The sequence below is a fragment of the Sus scrofa genome, chromosome 17, assembly GCF_000003025.6.
Source record: "Sus scrofa isolate TJ Tabasco breed Duroc chromosome 17, Sscrofa11.1, whole genome shotgun sequence".
Lineage (NCBI taxonomy): Eukaryota > Metazoa > Chordata > Mammalia > Artiodactyla > Suidae > Sus > Sus scrofa.
In genome coordinates, this window is record NC_010459.5 from 24,943,942 (window position 1) to 24,966,037 (window position 22,096).

Below are 22,096 nucleotides of genomic sequence, written 5' to 3' on the forward strand. Positions count from 1 at the left end.
GTTATTTCATGCTAATCCAGTGGTTAAGTCTTGGTCTTTATACCACTTGATCGATCACAGGATTTGACAGAGCCAACAGCTCCTCCTTGAAATGCTTTTTTCACTTGGCTCCCAGGTGGCTGCCTCTCCCACCTGAGTTTTTTTCACTGGGATTTCTCCTCATCCCCGGACCCTTCTAAGCATCACATTGTCCCAGGGCTTAGTCCTTGAATGTGTTTTATTTTCCACCTGAGCTCACGCCCTCGGTGATCTCACCCTCTCTTGGAGTTTAAATTTATACCAGGGACTCCAAGGTGCTCACCTCTCTCCCCTGAACCCAGACTTGTATATCCTACTGCCTCCTGGACATGTCTGCCTCCATGGATGTCCAGTTGCACTGCAAACTTAACATGGCCACACTTGCCAAATTCATCTCATTTGAACTTGCTCCCCTTCCTGGCCTCCCATCTTGGCAATGATGATGCCATTCTTCCACTTGCTCAATCCAAAGACGTTGGCATCATCTCTGATGTTCCTCTTTCTCTCATATCCAATCAGCCAGAAAATCCTTTCCACCAAACTCCAAGATATATAATAAAGAATTTCCATAATTCTCATTATATAAAAGATGAGAATCTGACACTTCTCCCATCACCACCATAAACATCTAGGTATAGGTAACCATCATTTCTTGCCTGATTTTTTTTTTTTTTTTTTTGGTCTTGGCTGCACCTGCATCATATGGAAGTTCCTGGGCCAGGAATCAAATCCACACCTCAGCAGTGACCCAAGCCAATGCAGAGGCAATGCTGAACCCTTAACCCACAGCATCACAGTGGGAACCCCCTTGCCTGGACTATTTTTAACAACTTCCTACCCGGTCCCCTTGCTTCTGCTTTGTCCCCTCCCCGATATCCCCTTCATTCCTTTCCAAACACAGCAGCCAAAGGGATCCTGTTAAAAAGTATCATATGAGGTTGTTTCCCTGTTTGAAAGAGACATCCTTCCACAGTGTCCCATCTCACTTGAGGTACAAATTCAGGTTCTTTCTCTGACCTACCAGGATCTCCTTCCCTACCTCCTCTCCAGCCACACCTTCCCTTGTTCACTCTGCCTTCCTTGCTTATCTAAAATGCATGAAACATGCTCATAGTAAGTTTAGCCTCGGGAACTTTGGATGTGATTTTTTCCAACTCTTTCTGGAATGCTCTTTCCACATGACCAGTTCCCTCACTTCCCTCAAGTCCTTGCTCAAAACCCACTTTCTCAGTGAGGCCTTCTCTGGATATACTATCCAAAATTGTACCTCTTTCCTCAACTCCAACACTACTTGCCCCTCTTCTTTTTCTACGAAGCACTTCTTACTCCCTAACATGGTACAGTCACATCTCCAAGATTTTGTGGGTTTGGTTCTAGGTCACCACAGTAAAATACATATTGCAATAAAGTGAGTCACATGCATTTTTTTTGCTTCCCAGTGCATACAAAAGTTATGTTTACACAATACTGCAGCCGATTAAGTGTGTAATTGCATTAGGCCTGAGAAAACAATGCACGTACCTTAATTAAAAAATACTTTATTGCTGGAGTTCTGCTGTGACAGTGGATTAAAAAACTGTCTGCAGTGGCCTGGGCCTCTGTGGAAGTGAGGGTTCAATCCCTGGCCTAGTGCAGTGGGTTAAGGATCCAGTGTTGCCATAGTGGTCGCAGCTGCGGCTTAGATTCAGTCTCTGGCCCAGAGACTTCCATATGCCACAGGTGTAGCCATAAAAACAAACAAAACCTTTCTCACTTAAAAAAATGCTAACCATCATCTGGTAACGCAGCATTGCCACAAAGCTTCAATTTGTTTAAAAAAAATGCAATATCTGGAGTTCCCGTCGTGGCGCAGTGGTTAACGAATCGACTAGGAACCATGAGGTTGCGGGTTCGGTCCCTGCCCTTGCTCAGTGGGTTAAGGATCCGGCGTTGCCGTGAGCTGTGGTGTAGGTTGCAGACGCGGCTCGGATCCCGCGTTGCTGTGGCTCTGGCGTAGGCTGGCAGCTACAGCTCCGATTAGACCCCTAGCCTGGGAACCTCCATATGCCGCAGGAGCGGCCCAAAGAAATAGCAAAAAAAAAAAAAAAAAAAAAAAAAAAATGCAATATCTGAAAAGTACAGTAAAACAAGGTATGTCTGTACATATTCACTTATATGTCTTGGTTTTTGCTTCCTTCCCCACTGGGATAAGCTCCAGGAAAGCTGGGATTTCTAATTGGTTTCCACCACATCTTGGATAAGTATTTGACACACCACAGGTATGTTGGGGGAAGGTGGAGGTTGGAGCCCCAAGATGGGCTCTCGTCCATTGTTTTTTTTTTTTTAACTTTCAAAAATTTTAAAAATTTTTTTAATTCAATGAATTTTACCACATGTTTAGTTGTATAACCATCATCACTACCTAGTTTTTTAAAACATTGCCATCCCAAATCCCCAAACCTCTGCAGCTTGTCTTAAGTGTACTCGGGCTCAGCAGCAGTGAAGCAGCAGGGCCTCTGTTCACCTCTCTGGTGGGAGAGATGGCCTCAGTAACATCAGGATATGGACAGATAACCGGACAACAAGCCTGTGGTTCTTGGGGAAGAAACCCCAAGTTTCTTCCTCTTCGTGGCTTTCACAGCTCTTTCATGTCGGACCATTTTTGGAACCCTCTAATTAATGAAACGGCTACATCAAATCTGCCTCATAATCAGGGTTTCATTCCTCTTTCCCGGTGGCCCCAGAATAGTGCCTTTATAAGGGGTACTGATTTCTCTAGCAACCTGCCTTCAGCAAATACCGGGAGGACAGGCAGGCTGATGGATTTCCCGGGCAGGAAAATGGGGACATCTGGGCACAAGAGAACGAGAGCAACAAGACATAAAGTCCCTGAGAGCCACCTAAAAGCACCCAAGGCAGTTCCTCCTGCTTCTTGACATCAGCCCCCTGTGGTCACATGGGATGTGGGTGCATGGAGCTGGGAGGAGATGGCGAGAGATGGGCAGATGTGGAGAGCTGTCCGGTTGGGTAGCCTGTGAACTGGGCTTAACGAGGGCCACGAGGGCATCAGAGGAACCTCTGTTTTCACCGTGTTACACTGGTGACTCCAAGGATCCCATGTTACTGAGGAGGGAAGGGCTCAACGGGAGCCATTAATACTGTATAGAGTTTCTGCCAAATACTGAACAATGAAGATCATTACGGGTACCTTCTGGGCAGTGGTTAATTTTCTGCCTCACATCTTGATATCTTAATAAACCCACACACAGGTCTCAGTGAACTGTGCCTTCGTCCACAGTCTAAGCTGGTGGTTCTTAAAGGGCGATGCCTGACCGGAAGTAACAATGGCCCTTGGGAACTTGTTGGAGATGCACATTCTGAGGTCCACCTGCCCTTACTTAACCCTGGAACTCTGGGGTGGGGCCCAGCAATCTGGGCTTTAACAAGATCTTCCGTGTCTCTGGTGCAGGGAGAAGTCTGAACAGCCCTGCTGTGAACCTCTCTAGAGCTGCAGCCCCCAAATCAGACCTGGTGACATGTGGAGAATATGGCGCCTTCTCAATGTATTTGTATCACATGCTTAGGTGAGGCGTAGAGAAATTTCCAAATTCTTTGAGATTTTCACAGGCTTCCTGCTTTCCACTCTCCTCCCCAGGCCAAAGCTCTTGACCTGGCCTGCAGGGCCTGTTTCAGGATAACCCAACGCTACCCTTCTGACCCCAGCTCTTAGACGATTAAAAATCTAACACTTCAGACGAGTTGTCAACACACAAGTAGACCCATCTGACGGTCTTTTGAAGGGTCTTCTGAATGGCCTTGTCATCTGTCCACCCCATCCTGTGGCCAAGAGCTCCTGCTCAGCCTCTAGGGTGGGTCCAAACCACGGCTCCTCCCTTGGTGGCATCCTGGCTTCTGCTCCCTTTCTCCCCAGAAGGAACTGCCCCTTCTGCATCACACCTTCGCATGAAGCTCACACTCCGATCAGAGCCCATGTCATAGGATATTATGTATAGTATTAACCTTGTACTAATAATGTATATAACCGATATTAAATATACAATATCAACTATACTATTAGTTATATAATGGCATTAATTATATTACCATACACATTATTGTATAATATTAATTACATAATCTTTGAGGGTATCTCTACCTTACAAGATTCTAAGCCACTTTGGCAGTAAGTGGGGGAGAGGTGGGAGGACTCTCATTGAAAGGATCAAGGTTTATTGAGCTACTGCTGTGTGTCAGGCACTGTATCAGGCGCTGGTATTTTTTTAAGAGATGTACTTAAGATTATTTTGTTTTTCAAAGCAGGTAAAGCTCCACTATCTTGGCTCCACTAACTGTGTTCTGGTGGTTTCTATAAGGTTCATCTGAATCAAAGATTATTTTACTAAGTCACACAGTAGTATCTTTTTTTTTTAAAATCTGTACCAAGAATATGGTGCATTCTCAACATATGCATAACACAAGTTCAGAGTGAGACACGGAGCTCCACATCCTTTTTTTTTTTTTCTTTTTTCTTTTTCTTTTCACAGCTACATCTGCAACATATGAAAGTTCCCAGGCTATGGGTTGAATGGGAGCTGCAGCTGAGCCACAGCCACGGCAACACCGGATCTGAGCCATATCTGCGACCTACACCACAGCTTGTGACAACACCTGATCCTTAACCCACTGAGGGAGGCCAGGGATTGAACCCGAATCTTCACAGAGACAACACTGGGTCCCTAACCTGCTGAGCCACAATGGGAACTCCGAGAGTTTCAAATTCTTTACCCTTGAGATTTTCACCAGAACCCAGGTTAAATATAGGGATTACAAAGGCTCAAGCTTCTTGCTTTGCATATAAAACAGTTAAATCTCCCCTTGTCTATCAACATGTCAACAAGATGAGGACAGTGATGATGAAGAATGAGGACCATCATGACCACCGTGGCAACAGTGGCTGAGGCAAACCCACGGATCACCTCTCACAGGAAAAGTCCAACCCCTGCTCTGTAACTGAGACACCTTCATGTCGAGCGCCTGCGTGACAGCGTGTGAGGTTTGGGGAAACCACACGGAAAGCGGAAATAGTAAAGTCCTATTTTTTCCCCCAATTATAGCTGGGCATGGGATGAGGTGCTGATGCAGAGAAGAGGGTCAGAAGATCACCACACCTAACACGTTGGGTCAAAACACTCAACTATTCTCTCCTGAGCCAAGAAAGCAGGGCAGCATCACTGCGGGTCCTGGAAAAGCAAATTCATTACTTCTCTCTCACTGAACGGTGCTGCTGATACGAATCCATCTTTTAAGGGCCATAAAATGATCAAGTGCAACTAAACACCATAAATGCATCCACAAGATAAACTGTGTTCACTTATGGACAATTCTCAATTGAGTGCTTCCCCGCAAATTTATGTCATATACATATTTTGCTGGTTTAAGGATTGTTGATTTTAAGACTTGTCATCAGTATATATTTGCTTGTGTATATCTTTCTGTGTAAGAAGGAGAATCAACAGTTTTTCATCCAAAGAAAAATACTCTAAGGGGGCCCCAGGTAAATAAGCAGTTACTTGTAGAGTTGTGTGCAACACTTATTTTTAAACAACAATTGGAAGAGCTACTTCAATCCTATACAAATGAAATTCCTTGTATTTACTAAGAGTTTGTAGGAAATGGTCTAATACCAACCTAGTATACTAAAATAAGTTTTGTCAGATTTTTGCAAAATCTTATGCAGTCACTAACTATGGGCATGCTTCAGGAAACACGAAATATACTACAAATATTTGAGTCTGTAAAATGGCAAGCATTAATACACTAGATTTTTTTTTTTTTTTTTTTTTTGCTTTTTAGGGACACAGGTACAGCATATGGAAGTTCCTTGGCTGGAGTCGAATCTGAAGTACAGCTGATAGCAATAGCAATGCAGTGTCCAAGCCATGTCTGCGACTTACACCACAGCTCATGGCAATGCTGGAGTCTTAACCCAGAGAGCAAGCCCAGGGATCAAATCCCCATCCTCATGGATACTAGTCGGGCTTGTTACTGCTGAGCCACAACGGGAACTTCCAATACCCTAGATTTAATTAAATCTCTTCAGATAACTGTTGCAAATGGAACTACTGAGGAGGTGGCAGGAGAAGCCAGCCCCCGTGAGTCATGGCACTGATGCAGCGATCACAGCCCGACACCCAGGACTCCTTGCTCTGGTCCTCTTCTTGGACATTCTTGTCTTCCCAAGGACAGACAGCCCCAGCACGCTTGGATTTTGGATGGACATGCTCACCCCACGTGGCCTGCATCCAATGTCTGTCTTTATCATGATGCCCCAACCTTTCCCGGTCTCCCAGCTCCCCCTTCTCTTCCGCTTCTTCACCAAAGGTCTAGGCTGGTCTCCAGGTCACTCTTTGTGCCTGACAATCCCTAGCTCCCCAGACCTTCTGGTGGGAGGAGGTGAGAATAATCCCCTTCTCTCCTGGGTGCTGCCCAGCACGGCTCCAGACAGTCCCCACAGGCCTCCCCAGGAAAGTGGGAAGCACTGACATTAAACATGGGCTGTTTTTACTCTGCAGGGTCAATCCTATGTGGAAATCCTTCTGACATTTTCTGCGATGAGGGTTTGCAAATGTTCTAGATGTCTGATCCTCATGGACAATGTTTTACAGAGATGACTAGGGTCACCCAAGTCCAAACCCCGAGCAGCCTCTCAGCTCATCTCCACAGGACACTGTTGCTCCACCCTTCTCCTCCCACCCTCAAGACCTCTTTGGCTTCTCATCGTCCTCATTCACTGTTGCCTGAAAGGAGTGCCTCCCCGGGGGCTGCCTCAAAAGTCCTCCTTCTTGTCACCAAAGCATCATTTGTACCTGTCTGCCCTTGGACCTGACCTGGCACCCCACTGCCAAGATCGCCCTCTCTCACTCCCACTCGTGAACAAAAACCCTGACTCCCCGGGTGCCCTTCATGACCCCTCTGCTCTGCATGGTTCATGTTCTGCACATTTCTCTCCCACACCTCGTTGACCCTAGAGTATGTGAACTGTCTATTCATCTTTTCTCTTCCTCAATATCTTGATACTTCCAGTATGGTCTTTTTTTGTAAAAAAAAAAAAAAGTTACAGGTACAAAAGAAATATCTTTTAAATGATACATGAATGACTAATAAAGATAGCAGAGCCCAAAGCCTCTTTTCAACATTTTTCTGCCTCATTTTCCCAGTCCCTTTCTATCCATAAATGTGGGCGGTACAGTGATCTGAATCAAGGCCCTTTTCTGACTTTCCTGTAAATGTTTAACGTTTTTGGAAAGGAGGCGTTGAAGGAGATAAGGGAGAAGGTAAAGAATTTTGAATCAAAGGAAATGTCATGTACGAGATTCCTGGGAGAAAAGAGTCTTGATTTAGGATAAAAGATTTGGGGTAAGAATGAGTGTACGTAAGTGTGAGAAAAAACTCCTAAAAAATACATCAGGAAACAAAAGATGGTCTCTAAACTGCCTATAAAAGGGGGGGGGGCCTTAACTGAAGAGGCTTTGCTTCTTTCTGAAGGTCAAGGTCCCCTGGGTTTGCAACCCTGGGGATTCTGGCCAAGGATGGGGGCTGGAGCTGGCACCGCCCCCCCCCCACCATCAGCAAGGGGATAACAGCTGGAGCCCAAGGGACATCTAGGAAGTGGGGAAACACTATGTTTTGGAGAGAACTTGATTGTCTAAAGGGGGTATTGTCAGTTATTTCCTCCGAGATGTACAACGTACTTCCCTTCTCTGCTTCCCCAGGGGAACATCAGCAAAGTTTATATGCTTTTCCTTCTGGGGAACCCAAAGGAGTGCTGAGCTCCACGGCAGAGTGGACACAAAGGGGAAAATACTGTGACAGCGACCCTCCAGGGTGCTGGATGTGAGGGAACAGCTGCTGCAAACTACATCCTCAAACCTCATCCTGAGTTCCAGGGCTGAGCTTGTAACCCCTTCCCTGCAGGGGGTACTGTGAACCAGAGCGCCACCATCCACAGAAATCCCATCTCAAGGGCACCTGCCAGAAGATGGGCCCTGGCAGGCTGAAATGGTCTTAGAGGCAGCACATTGTGCAAGGAGGGGGAGAGGTCTAGGGTCCAATCCCAGATCCACCCCCATTTGAATGTAACATGGAAGGGTGGTTATGGAGTTCAAAGAGTGAAGATTCCAGAAAGCTATGCAGATATAGGATTATTCAGCCTTATTATCCAGGAAATGTCTCAGACATCCTCTGTGTAGACACATCACCAACAAGGACAGAAAGTGCCTCGGAGCCTCTGGCGTCTGAACCCAGTCTGAATCCGATGTGCCACACAGACTGGTGCCTGGCGCCTAACTGCTGGTTACAGCACACTCCGCATAAGCAGGGAGTGATACAAAATCAAACGGGGCTTTCTAGCTGGCCGAAATCTCAGCCTTCTGCAATAACTAGAAATAATGGCTACTTTATGCTTCCATTCAGTACCTTCAAAATAGGCATAATACTGCTTATTTTAGTATATTTAACTTCATAGAGTAATTTGAAGGTAAATTTGAAAGAATGTCCAAAGACCTTAATATTCTGCTAATAAGATGGATGCCTTTCAAATCCCAGATCATTACTAAGGAGTACTTCTCCCTTCCCCTAACACCCCTGTGAATCAGGTGAGGAGCAAAGGGTGTTATTCTACCTTAAAATCCTGGGAAACTGGGAGAATGATAGCCTAGGCAGTTTTCCTTCAAATTACCCAGCTATTCAGAGGCAAAACGTGGAATGCAAACTCTCATCATCACTGGAAAACAGAATAATGAAAAGTTCTGGGTTAAACCTGGATCCTGGCTTTAGCCCAGGGACCAATGAGCTGTGATTGTGGCTAAATCATGCCACTTCTCAGGCTCAGTTTCTTCATCTGCAAAATGGACTCATGACACCCAACCTATAGCTGAACTAAAAACCATGAAGCAACCAACACAGCACTGGGGTCCTCAGTAAATGGTAACTCTTGTGCTGGGATCACATTCCTCAAGAAAAGCCTTTCATTATATGCTAGTCAAAGGCCAGGGTACCTGTGGGCAGCAACCTCAGAAAGGGGTGTTCAAACTATTTTGTGCTTTTTCTTTTTTTCAAGGCCACACCTGGGGCATACAGAAGTTCCCAAGCTAAGGGTTGAATCAGAGCTGCAGCTGAGGCCTACACCACAGCCACGACAACATCAGATCTGAGCCACAAAAGCATCTTGCAGCAATGCTAGATCCTTAACCCACGGAGCTAGGACAGGGATCGAACCTGCATCCTCACTAACACTGTACTGGGTTCTTAACCTGCTGAGCCACAAATGGGAACTCCATGATTTCTTTTAAAACAAATTTTATTCTAGGAAGAGATGTACAACTTCCCAGATCCTGAAATGAAAGAAAGAGATGGGTAATATATTCCTATAGCAGAAAAACAAAGTTGAAGGGAAATCCAAGCTATGACCACAAGGTGATGACTGATTTTCCTCTATGTTTGTGACTCAATCTCATTTCCTCTTCATTTCTCATGTGCACAGCATTAACTTTGTGAAGATAAACACAACTGCCCAAGTAAAAAGCAATGTAAAAGATCAGTGGCGTTAAAACAGGGGAAGGGAAAAATGTGTTTTCTTACTTTTTTTCTAGTGAAAGACAACATTTTCCAAGGGATGGGAACAGTGCTTTACAAAAAATAAATAAACCTAAGACAAGATATGATGCGTTAAGTCTCAATGTTATTTCTTCCACTTGATATTTATGTTGAAAATAGGGCGCAGACTGGATATGTGAATCTAGATGGGCCGCAGCTCATGTGACACTCTGTCTGTCTGAGCTCCGCTAATTCCACGTGGGGAGATCATCTATCTTGATATTAATAAGCAGAAATTCCGATGCCAACACACAAATCCTTTTGAACACTGATATTCTATCGAGTTGGAGTATTTCTAAAAGATGTGTTTCTGTGCATAGTTTATCCAATAGACTGGAATGGCTCTTCTTTTTGTTCTGCCAAAGAAGGAGACATTTCTCTGACTGGAAATGTGACTGCTTCAGCTCCCGAGCTGCACATTTTCTGGGCATTTCCTCCTCACACTTCCTACCAGCTCTATCCACCACCACATTCTCGAGGTTTGTCAAAACTTTAATAATTGCCCCAATTTACAAAATGCCTGTGACTTGGCCAGAATTCAAGATAAAAGTTAAAGTACACCCAAAAATAACAGCAAAATTGGAAAACAGGCAAGGATTTGGAAATGGCCGCTATGTCTAAGGTAACAATAAAATATGGCCTTGACTTCCAAAAAATACAGAAGTAATGCTATTTAGAAAGTACATTAAGATGAATAAGTAAGGGAACCAGGATGTCTCAGAGTATTTAGATTCCAAAGACATTTAGTACCTGGACCTACTTAGCAGCCATGCACACTAGGGCAGGTCGTTCCTATTTCCTAGTTCATTAAATGCAAATAATGTCCCCATTTTGGTATATCTTCCACATTTGCGAAAGCATCTGGCAAAGTGCCTGAGACAAGAATGTGCTTGACAGATGTGAGCGTCCAACGTTGAAGCAAGGGTCCGAACGCAACTGCCTCCACAGATTAGTCATAAAGGCAACTCCAAAAGGCCCAGCGAGTGTAGGAAACAGGGTTCAGAAAGCAAGTCTCCGGACCACCTGAGCGCATTCGATTCTGCTCCAGGGATGGACGGAGCTCCTGAGAGGGGCTAAGAGCAGCCAGGGAGTAAGCAAGGAGTTTGCAGGCAAACTGCACAGAAGGTGTCAGAACAGTTGCACAAGCAAGCAGCTTGTGAGAATGAAATTCATAAGACATGCTAAATATAGGCCTATAACCTATGAGACAAGATAGAAGAAATAAAGGTGAAAGAAGAGACAAGAATGCTACTTAGAGACAGAAAGGGCTGAGTGGTGATCACGCCCACTCTGGACCAACAGCTACATCAGCCCTGAATTTACTGCCTTGGTGCCCCGCTGGCCCCCATGTGCTGGCCGCCACATGAGGGGAAAACCAGGATAGGTGGTCCAACCCCCAGGGAGCAAGTGTGCACTGCCTCCGGGTGCCCTGCACCTGCTGAGGCCCTGGCTCATAACTCTGGTCCTGATAAGCAGGGTGGGCAAGGCCACAGCAGAGAGGGATGTTCAGGCTGGGGACAAGTGTTCCACCCACCTGCCCACCACTCTCCGAGTCTCTGCATGTGTTTAGGCTGATTTGGTAAATGGTGTGCTCTGAGGCTGCATGGGGTCTGTGGCCTTGCTCTGCGGTCAGATGTGCTGGGTGTCACCTAGTCCCTTGGTGAAAGGGCAGCCTGTGGCAGGGCAGAAGGCCCAAGCCCCACCCCCACCCCCAAGGAGCCACCGGTCTGCCCCTGCCCGGGGTGGTGGTGGTGGGGATCTCACGTTTTCTGACATTTTACGGAAACGTGGGAAATCTGGATTTCTGTGTCAGAGCTCCCAGATCCGAAATGCTGACAACTCATTCAAAAAGTTTTGAGGAGTTCCCGTGGTGGCGCAGTGGTTAACGAATCCGACTAGGAACCATGAGGTTGTGGGTTCGGTCCCTGCACTTGCTCAGTGGGTTAACGATCTGGCGTTGCCGTGAGCTGTGGTGTAGGTTGCAGACGTGGCTCGGATCCTGCATTGCTGTGGCTCCGGCATAGGCTGGAGACTACAGCTCCGATTCGACCCCTAGCCTGGGAACCTCCATAAGCGCGGGAGCGGCCCAAGAAATAGCAAAAAGACAAAAAAAAAAAAAAAGTTTTGAAATCTGTTCAAGCCCAAATACAGCACATGGTTCACTGCCCGTCTGTTCCTGCTGCTGTTAAGTCAATGCTGTTCCAGTCAGTTGTCTCTGATCTCAGATCCCTGACAAAGTCCCTTAGACAGAAAAGCAAGATTCCAACTTGAACCATGGCAGCCCTGAAGTTTTGCCATTACCCTGCCTCACCAGCAGGATCGCTTCTACTGAGGGAGAAGCGGCAGAGGGAACTCAGAGTTGAGCATCTCCTGGCTCTGCGACAGACAGACTTCAATCAGAAGGCAGGACTCACAGATCTAAACCAACAGGACGGAAAACGCCCGCCGCCACCAGTGCTCAGGGGCTGTGCACAGGGTCTGCAGGTCTTCACTGGGCATCTGCCCTGAGGCTACTGTCTCGCTGGCATTCACTCTGTTTCTCTGCCTCTCCTCTTCCTTAGGCCACCGACCAGGACTTAGAGCAACACGAGGAGGCACTTGGGGAAAGGAGGAGACTGTTACTGTGGCACCTTCCACAGGAGCCAGAGCATCATGCTGGGATGGGCTGTGACTGGGGTCCGTGGGTTTGAGGTAAGACCATGGAGTCACACATGTCCTGGTCTGCAGGTAGACACAGGGCTGACCTCCTGCAGCTACGGGAGCAAACGCAGGAACTGTCCTCTCCCTATCAGCATGAGGAGTCAGAAGCCCCTTAGAAAAGATGACACCACCACCTGGACTTCTATGAGCAGCAGCTGGAGAGGGCCTGGGAGAGATCCAGAGGAGGACAGGTGGCAGAGAACTATCCCTCTGGGCAGAGGAGCCAGAATGAAACAACAGCTCCTCTGGGTGCTGGAGAGGCCAGAACTAGGGCATGCATGGGGCCCGGGGGTGGCCAGGAGAGGCTGGGAGGGGAAGCCAAGGGTGGGAGGCCCCAGTGCTCTTGGACACGGATGCTGCAGAAGGCTGATTTGTCCCACATGCTCACTGAAGGACCTGGACTGGCAGCCACGTCATGGGAAAGACGACGGGCGAGACATTGGAAGGATGATGGAGATGAAGCGCAAGGGCCTGATCACAAAGGGCACATGGTCACATAAGCCCCGAGGCTTCAAATAGGCTCTGCCTGCTGCACAGACCCTGTGGCCAGACTGGTGTGGGTCACACACCATAAGCGGGTCCTGGGTATGGGCTGGGCCTCAGCAATGTGCAGGCTGACGAGGGCCCATGGAGCTTCTGCCTGTAACACAACAGTGACTAAAGAAAAGCAATGGGGCTGTGGCTGTGACACCTGCTGTGATGGGAATAAACCAGGATGGGGGTGAGTGGGGCACACTGGCCTAAATGATACAGTCTCCAAAAGAGACAGGAAGACAATTCTTGTAAGCATTGCTTCTGGTTCTTACAGGAATAAAAACTCTCAGGAAACAAAATATTTTAAAATTATCTACCAGTATTAGATTATTTCTCCACATTACCACATTAACATCTAAGTTACAAAGCAGGGCATTTGAAGCTATGCTGGAAAAAGCAGCTCATTTCTAGGGCAGAAGAGTATAGTGACCTCTGTTAGCCAGAACCACAGATTTCAGGTCATGCTGGAAGGTATTTAAAAATTAAATTCTCCCCGGTCTGGCTCTAGCTAACTGAGAATGCAGGGTAACTGGTGTCACATATCAGTCACTGAAAAGCAGGGGGAAGCAGGAGTTTTTTGCTGGGGTCTATGAGTTCATGATCTTCCTTGTGACGGCTGTGGTTCCAGGCACACTCATACTGTGCAGGTACATTCTGCTGACAGCAGGCCATGTTCAGTGACGTTCAACGCAGAATGTGCTCTTCTCAGGAGTAGCCAGGCACACCCTGGGCTTCTCTGCCTGCCTGTGATATCAGCTGGCGGGATGCACATCTCCTAACCTAAATGTGCACACGGTTCCAGAAGGACGTGCAACTGGGACCCAGTGGCAGGTGTAATTGCAGGGGTGACTAATGGGGACAGATATCCTGACCCACGGGTTCCCAGGCTTGAGTCCTTCAGGGGTGACCAAATAAGGCGTGGGGGTTGACAGTGGAGATGATAACTCTCTACACTGTCAGATGAGAACAACAGAACAAATGCCAACCCACACAGTACGATGCTGCTGAGCAACAGGAAGAAACAAATTACTGTTACACTCAACTACGTGGATCAGTCTCCGAAAAGTCACATGGGGGACGCAGACAGACCCAGAAGAGCAGATGCCACCTGTCCCACCCCCACCGCAGGCTAGACTAACAGACCCAGGAATCTGTAGTTACGGAAAGCAGATACAGAAAGCCTGCCTGGAGCATGAGAAACTTTCTGGAATGACTGAGACATTGTAAGTTTTGATTGGGGGGCGGGCTTCAGGGATGTACACATATGTCAAAACTCAACAAACTGCACTTACAAGGTGTGTTTTTCACGGGATGTAAATGATGCCTCGACAGAGTTGATTTAAGACATTAAATATGACCCAAATCCCCAAACCTTATCCTCATCCATTCTCACAGTTCGTAAAAGAAAGTTGTTTTTAATCCCCCGAGTAGAGAAGATAGAAAAGACAGCTCCTTTGAATTAAATGCTCTATGTTCCTCACTTTAAAGCCCAGGGGTGGAAACCTCCTCAGGGTTCATCAGGAATCAGAAGATGAGGGTTTGGGACCCACTCTTCTTTCCCCCTAGAGTCCTCTCCCTGCACCCTACCCCGTACATCCCTTTAAAGGATCATGACTGCTTTGTTTGGCGATGAACAGTTCAGGCTGGAGGACTGGAGCTACCCAATTGGGAATTAAAATGAACAAGGGCAGGAAGATGAATGATTTAAACAACTAATACATCCATCTAAAGCAGGGGAGTAGGGAAGGGCAGGAGCCAGAAGGAACAGGGTGAGGGAGAAGCTGAAAGCAAGCACTTCCAGGCTCCCACCCCTACACACACTGGCCTACCCTGGACTCCTGGGGACCTGCCACCTCAGCCACTGGAGACTAGCACCCAGTGGGCCCTCTGTGTACCCAAGTCAGCTCGGCCCCTTTAATGAACTGGATATGAAGTATCTATATCCCTTAATATCATGTTTTCCTTCAAAGAAAATCTAAAATGAAGTAGAATAGACTCTTTCAAAAATAATACTTTTTTTGACCTGCCTCTTCTTAAAGCCATTGGCTAAGAGAAGAATTCGGGAGCGACCAAGATGTTACCCTAAGCGTGATTACTTGCTCTAGAAAACACTACCTGTGCATGAAACAAAGTGATAGAAGGAAAAGGGTGGCACAGTTCATTTTTAAACTCAGAATAGTGAGAGGGAATAAACACCCAAAAAGGAGAAAAAATAAAAATTCCAATCCTCATAAAGATATGATAGAACACAGGAAGTCATTAAGGGGATTCCGAGGGTAAAGTCTCACTCAGTTTGGACATCTCTTTATTTTTTGGCCACCCCCACAGCATGTGGAAATTCCTGGGCCAGGGATCGAACCCATGCTATAGCAGCAACCTGAGCCATTGCAGGGACAATGCCAGATCCCTAACCTGCTGAGCCACCAGGGAACTCCTTTATTTATTTTTAATAACAAACACATACCCAGTACTTAGGGTGTAGCTGGCACCGTTCTGAGCATTTCACATAATAAGCTCCTAGCGTCCTGAAACCAACTCAGCTGGGGTTTCCTCAGCTCCAATTTACAGATGAGGCATAGCGAGGTTACGTCAGGGAGTAACACTCGCCAGCACTTTTCTAACAGCTTTGCTTCTGCTGAAGCTCAGCTACTTTTGTCTTTTTAATAAAGGAGGGACAGTATATCCCCATGTTTGTTTCTCACACTGAGCCCTGAATCCTGTGTTGATGGGGCACCCCCATAGGACCATAAGACCCTCTGCCCCCTCCCTGCGAGTGTGTGGGGCAGCCCTTCCTTCTCCTGGAGAAGCAGGGATTCTACAGGCAAAGGCTAACAGCACACTCCTGATGCTAATGATGACCTGGGGTGTGAACCGGAAAAAAAAATACAAAAACAAAAACGCAGAACAATGACAGGCTTTCAAACATGGCTTTGATCAGTCCAGAAGAAGCCAGCCTAGATTCTGCAAGATGCCAGGTTTTTCCTGTGTCAGGTTTCTCTAACGTGCCTTTGCAGTAGCATCTGCACAATTCTGGCCAGATCCACCTGTGGCCAGGACTATAATTTGCTTGAGATTTTTATTTAAATCAACTCAGTTAAAAAAAAAAAAACTAAAAATATTCTTTATTCATGTCTTCAGTTCTAAGGATGAAATCCATTTAATAGTGACATTTTATGAACACATTTTTATCTACTAAAATAAAAGAAATCTATGTACCAACTAAAATCATGGCATGTCTTCCAGTGCTGTGAGTTCTACGTTTTGGAGAATTCAAATTTTTGAGCTGGTAAAAGCCAGTCTTTACTCTCTAATTTAAAAATATGGAAATAATTCAAACACACCTTTAGAAATTATCTTTATATATGAATATAACATATATGTGCAAATATGTATATATGAATCTACCCACACATTTCAAATGGCTGAGAAAGGAAACTAAGCAGGAATCAGGCATTAGGTCGGGGGCAGCGAAAGCCCTGGAGCAAGGACATGTGGAACATTTTAACAAGAAACCACAGCATCTGGCCAGTAAAGTTCAATCACCACCACTACTACACAAGTATCATGTCTTCTCAACAAAAACCTCAAATATTATAATGCATAGCTTTTACTCAATAAGATGGGAGGAGGGACTCAGTATGCAGAAATAAGATTACAAAAACTTGATTAATTGGAAACGTTATTTTACATTGTTTCTCCAGGCAGACTGAAATAGCATGCATGCCTAAAGGGAGGGTCCACCAGAGCCTGGGGGTTCCCCTCAGATGCACCAGGATGGGGGTGGTGCTGGATTCAGGATCCTACCCACCCTTCCTCCACAGCAGCTCCAAGCTTATCTGCTTCTACAACGTCCTTCCTCATAAAAGACTCTCAAGAAGAAATCTGGAAACCACTGGCAGTGTCCAGTTTCCTCACCTTACCAATGAGGAAACTGAAGCTTAGAGAAGGTCAGTCACAAGACTTTGGGTCACTCAGCAAAGCACAGTGGAATCCGAGTGTAAAGAATTCCAAATCTAAGAATCCCCATTGTGGCTCAGCAGAAATGAATTCAACCCGTATCCATGAGGATTCGGGTTCGAATCCTGGCCCCACTCAGTGGGTTAAGGATCTGGCGTTGCCACAGCTGTGGTGTAGGTCACAGACATGGCTCAGATCTGGCCTTGTTGTGGCTGTGGCATAAGCTGGTAGCTGCAGTTCTGATTGGACCCCCAGCCTAGGAACTTCTATATGCCGTACCTGGAGCTCTAGTGGGGGAACAATAGTGACCATCTCTGGGCAGAATATTGGTACTTAAAAAAAAAAAAAAAAAAAAAAAAAAAGGAAAGAGGAAAACCTCAACATCCAGACTCTGGGGTTTATCTGACCAAAATCACTTCCAAGAATGCCCTCCCGCAGACACACACTGGTGATCCTAGGGAACGCCACTGTACCAACACCCTCACCTGTCCTCAAAAAAAGAGGATGTGTGACGAACCACCAATTCTGTGAGGAGGGGCTGGTGACCAGCGATAGCCAATGAACTGCTATGAGTCAAGGTAAGTCAATCAGAAATAAGATGAAGTATGACATAAGGAAACAGGCATATCTCTTCGTGAAAAGTTGAATCCATCAAACAATGCCTAAATGGATTAGGAAAGCTTCCTAATTAGTAATGACAGAAACAACAACAATGAAAATAGCAACAGGATAAAAGCAATGGCTATAATTTATTATTATGTACCAAACACTAGAGTCAGTCAGCACTTTATATACACTTAATATCTCTGTGGCACAAATATTTTTATTCCTACTATTATAGATTTAAAAATTGAGGAGTTCTCATTGTGGCTCAGCAGGTTAAGAACCTGACTAGTATCCAGAAGATGCGGTTCGATCCCTGGCCTCGTTCAGTGGGTTAAGGACCCAGCATTGCCATTAGCTGTGGTGTAGGTCACAGATGCAGCTCAGATCCCATACTGGCAGCTGCAGCTCCAACTGGACCCCTAGCCTGGCAACTTACATATACCATAGGTGGGGCCCTAAAAAAGAAAAAAAAAATGAGCCTAAACGGATGGTAGGGTGAGCAACAAACTGTCCTGGTTTGCCTGGCAGTAAATAGTTTCCAAGCTGTGGAACTGTTAGTGCTGAGAGCAGGGGCATCCAGGACAACCTGAGGTGGCTGGTGACCATCCCTATGGGGCTGGTAGGTGACAGAAACTCCCATGTGGGCCTAGCACCTGAGCCACCACCACCTTCTGTGGGATAATTTCCCTCCATGAGCTCCAAGCTCAGAGAGTTTTGCACTATCATCTAAAGATGTGCATCACCAGTTGCATACAAACAACACTTTCACACGTAGCTTTACTTCCTCATGTAAGAAAGATGCAAAGCACCACAGAGCCACCAGCCTCCATTATCCAGAAGGGCAAAGATGGGGACACTTACCTTGATCTCGAACTCGAAGTGCTCGTCCTTCCCTTGGCCGCAGAGGACATAGCGCGGGATACTGATTTTGATGGGGTCCTTCAGGTCGTCTGGACTCACTCCCAACGAGCGAGACACCATCCGCTATCAAAGGCGCGCCGGATGGGAGAACAAAGAGAGACTGAGATCACTGCACTGCAAACAGTCGCCTGGGCAGGCGGTGAAACACGCTTCAAGCAGAGGAAAGAACATCAAACCAGGAGAGTTTATTTAGAAAAATGATGGTTTCTTTTGAAGAGAAATGCTTACGTCCCTCTCAGGACAAAAGACCATTTCTTTAGGGAGACCATTCCACAAAGGTAGAGGAACAGCACTTCTAAATGTTGTTTGGCTTTGATGTTCCTTCCAATTTAAAAGAACAAGTGAAAAAAAAAGGGGGGGGGGAGGACATATTACATCTCCTGACTTTAAAAAAAAATCTGGTATAAACCAGATTCTTTTCTGAAAAGTCCTATCACACTGAACAACAGCTTTGTTCTTCAAAGAGTACCAGACTGCCGTACAGAAAGCTCGGAAGCTGGAGATTCTATCCAAATTTACTTCATTTTTAACCTCGAGGCATTTCTGCAAGGCAGTGGGGTGTGGCAAGCTCTTTAAATCACAATTAAAATGAATTCCCCAGTGTTTTCTTTAGGCTCCATCTGATTAATAATCAACTGAGCTCTGACCAATGTGTGTGTTCCGGATGGAGGGGTTTGAGGAAGTCATTAAAAAAATTCGAAAGCAGTTTTCTTGAGTGTGAATGGGAGGAGATCTCTGAACAATCCTCATCATTTACACTAGTGGATGGTTTAAAAAAAAAAACAAACAGAAGAAACTATGTTTTTGAAGCAGTAGCAGTAATACAACAATTAAAATCATAGTTATCACTTATTGAATACTTACTTATTACTTAGAACTGTGCCAAGCGACTTATGTGACTTATGTGCATTGTTTCATTTAATCCTCATGATCCCCCCTCCCCTCATGAGACATGAACCATCATTAACCCAGTTAGTAGATGAGAGAGGCCCCAGACTGACAGCTCAGGTAACTTGTAAGAGTTTAAATAACTTAAGAGGTAGGCGGGAGAGCCAGGGCTCGAACACAGACTAACCAAGAGAACCCACCTGCATCACCACTACACTGCCATCAAGACATTTTATTTATTTACTTTTAATTGTAGTACAGCTGATGTACAGCATGGTGTCAGTTTCAGGTTTACAGCAAAGTGATTCAATTACACATGCACTTTTTTTCTGATTCTTCTCCATTTTAGGTTATTACAAGATACTGAACGCAGTTCCCTGTGCCAGACAGTAAATCCCTGTTGTTTATCTATTTTATGTACAGTGCTCTGTACCTGTTCATCCCCTACTCCCAATTTACCCCCTCCCCCCACTTCCCCCTTTGGTAATCATAATTTGTTTTCTATGTCTGTGAGTCTGTTCCTGTTTTGTATATAGATTCATTTGCATTGTTTTTTGGTTTCCACATACAAGTGACATTATACGTTCTTCTCTGACTTACCTCACTTTATTAGCTTTCATGAAATTTTAAAATAAATAAACTGAACTGATAAACAGTTCGACACACACAGAATTTAAGAAGATGGAAATCTTGTGATTATGTAATGAAATTCATGTATCTGAAAAGGCAACAGGGGCAACAAGCTCCCCTTCCCTCTGGCAGAAAGGGGTCTTGGACTCAGGCAGCCTCGGCCAGGTGTAGCGTGGAAGGGCCCACTTTGCTGTGCATGTGAAAACTCAGGTCTCTGGGTGACAAGGGCGTGTGTGGTTTGCCCCAGATGGCTGCTTTCATCTAGCTGACAGTATAAACATCTTGGCGTGATATGAAGTTACCAAAGCCTTCAAGAGCATCTTAATTTTTCACTGCATAGCTGGTTACCCCCAATGAGAACGATCCATTTTATTGCAATGCTGCACCTGTTTAGCTGCCCTTGGTGTCAAAAACAAGAGTGTAAATTCCTAAACAGAGAGTTTCTCAATATGTGTGTTGCCAAAAACCTTTCAAGCCACCAACAGTATATTTTCAAATTACTGTGAATGAAGACATTTCCCAGAACATGGAATGTGTATATCTATTTGAAGGAGAAAAGGCAGAGAAATAATCTAGTGCTTTTATTTATTTTCAACAAACACATTAACACATTTAATATTAAGGAATGTCTCTAACCTCGAAGCCTTCTTGGTTTAGCCATGAATTCCTAGCACTTCTTGCCTTAGCCCTGAAACTTTTTTTTTTTTTTTTTAATGGCTGCACCCATGGTATATGGAAGTTCCCAGGCCAGAGACTGAAGCTGAGCCACGGCTGAGACCTACACCACTGATGCAGCAACAAGGAATCCTTTAACCCACTCTGCAAGGCTGGGGATGGAACCTACAACCTGAGTCACTGCGGTTAGATTCTTAACCCACTGTGCCCCAGCAGGAACTCCAACACATTTAATGTTAAGTAACGTCTCTGACCTCACAGGCTTCATGGTTTAGCTGTGAAGTCCTAGCCCCGCTGCCTTGACCCTGAAACTTTCTGTCATGCTTATAACTGTATGTTTCAAGTAGGGGCAGAACCTCTCTTGCAGATGTGACACAATCATCTGGGAAATCCACGGTTACACCTGTGTGTGTGTGTGTGTGTGTGTGTGTGTGTGTAGTTGGGAGTACAGAGCTGTGGAGATGTGACACAATCATCTGGGAAATCCACGGTTACACGTGTGTGTGTGTGTGTGTGTGTGTGTGTGTGTGTGTGTGTAGTTGGGAGTACAGAGCTGTGGAGCTTAGAACAACCTTGGCGGAAGGAGATGCTGTTTCAGAACTCTGAAGCAACAACTGATGATACTATTTTAGAAGACCCACTTGCAATATATCAGAAAGAACCTGGATCCTCCCTGCCGGTCAGACCAACAGGCCCTCCTGCAGCTGACTGGTGAGCAGCCCTCTCTGCTGAGTTACAGGTTCCCTCCTAAGAGGCAAGAATAAGGGAAAGGAGGAAGGAAGCAGAGCAAATAAAGTACTCCCCTGCAGGCTTGGTCAACACACAGAGTGATAAGCCTGGACAGGGCTGGAAGTGCTCCTGGACCACAATAAAGCCCTAGAGGTCTGGTGGTCCCAAGTAGAGAGGCAGCAGCTCCAGCCAGGGGACAGGAAAGCCTCATGGAGAAAGGGCTCTGCAGCCAGGTACAGAAGGATGAACAGGAGTTTTCTAGGAGGAAGTGAATGTGCATTCTGGCAGAGAAAAGGACATCCTCTGGGCAAATAAATACTTGGACGAGGTTTGGCATAGTGTAGGTGCAGAGAGGAGGGGAGGAGGGGGAGTGAGGGGAAATAAACATTCCTCTTAAATCACTTAGGAACCGTGTATTATCACGGCTTCTCTGAAAGGCGTGGACGACAGCACTAACTTGTGGAGTACACGCAGCACTGAGACTACCCTGTTTGCTTCCGAGGCAGACACAGGAGAAGAACTTGGATTCCAGACGGCGTGCCTGTCAGGACTCTGACAGAGAAGGAGAATGAGAATCAAATACAAGCTTTAGGATCCTGTCTCTGGGTAATGGCCCTCCATCCTCTGCCCCTCCGTTTCTATGGAAGCAAGCATGATGTTTACCAAATCACATCTATGGGGCACGAACACACTGTGACCAAGGCCGTGTAAACTTCTGGTCAGAGGCCAACTCTGACAAGGAAACTGATCATTACAGTGGGATTAGAAAGTTACAATGGGGTCACTGAGTGAAAAAAAATAAATA

The 22,096-nt window shown here is 45.9% G+C and overlaps 1 protein-coding gene across 1 annotated transcript in view; it reads right to left on the bottom strand.

Moving 5' to 3' along the window:
* The window catches only part of KIF16B (kinesin family member 16B), a 306,852-nt gene that overhangs the window by 61,803 nt on the left and 222,953 nt on the right, over window positions 1–22,096 (bottom strand). Inside the window, exon 23 of the mRNA XM_021078047.1 lies at window positions 18,310–18,432. Coding sequence (XP_020933706.1) covers window positions 18,310–18,432 — 123 coding nt within the window. The remainder of the gene's footprint in view (window positions 1–18,309; window positions 18,433–22,096) is intronic.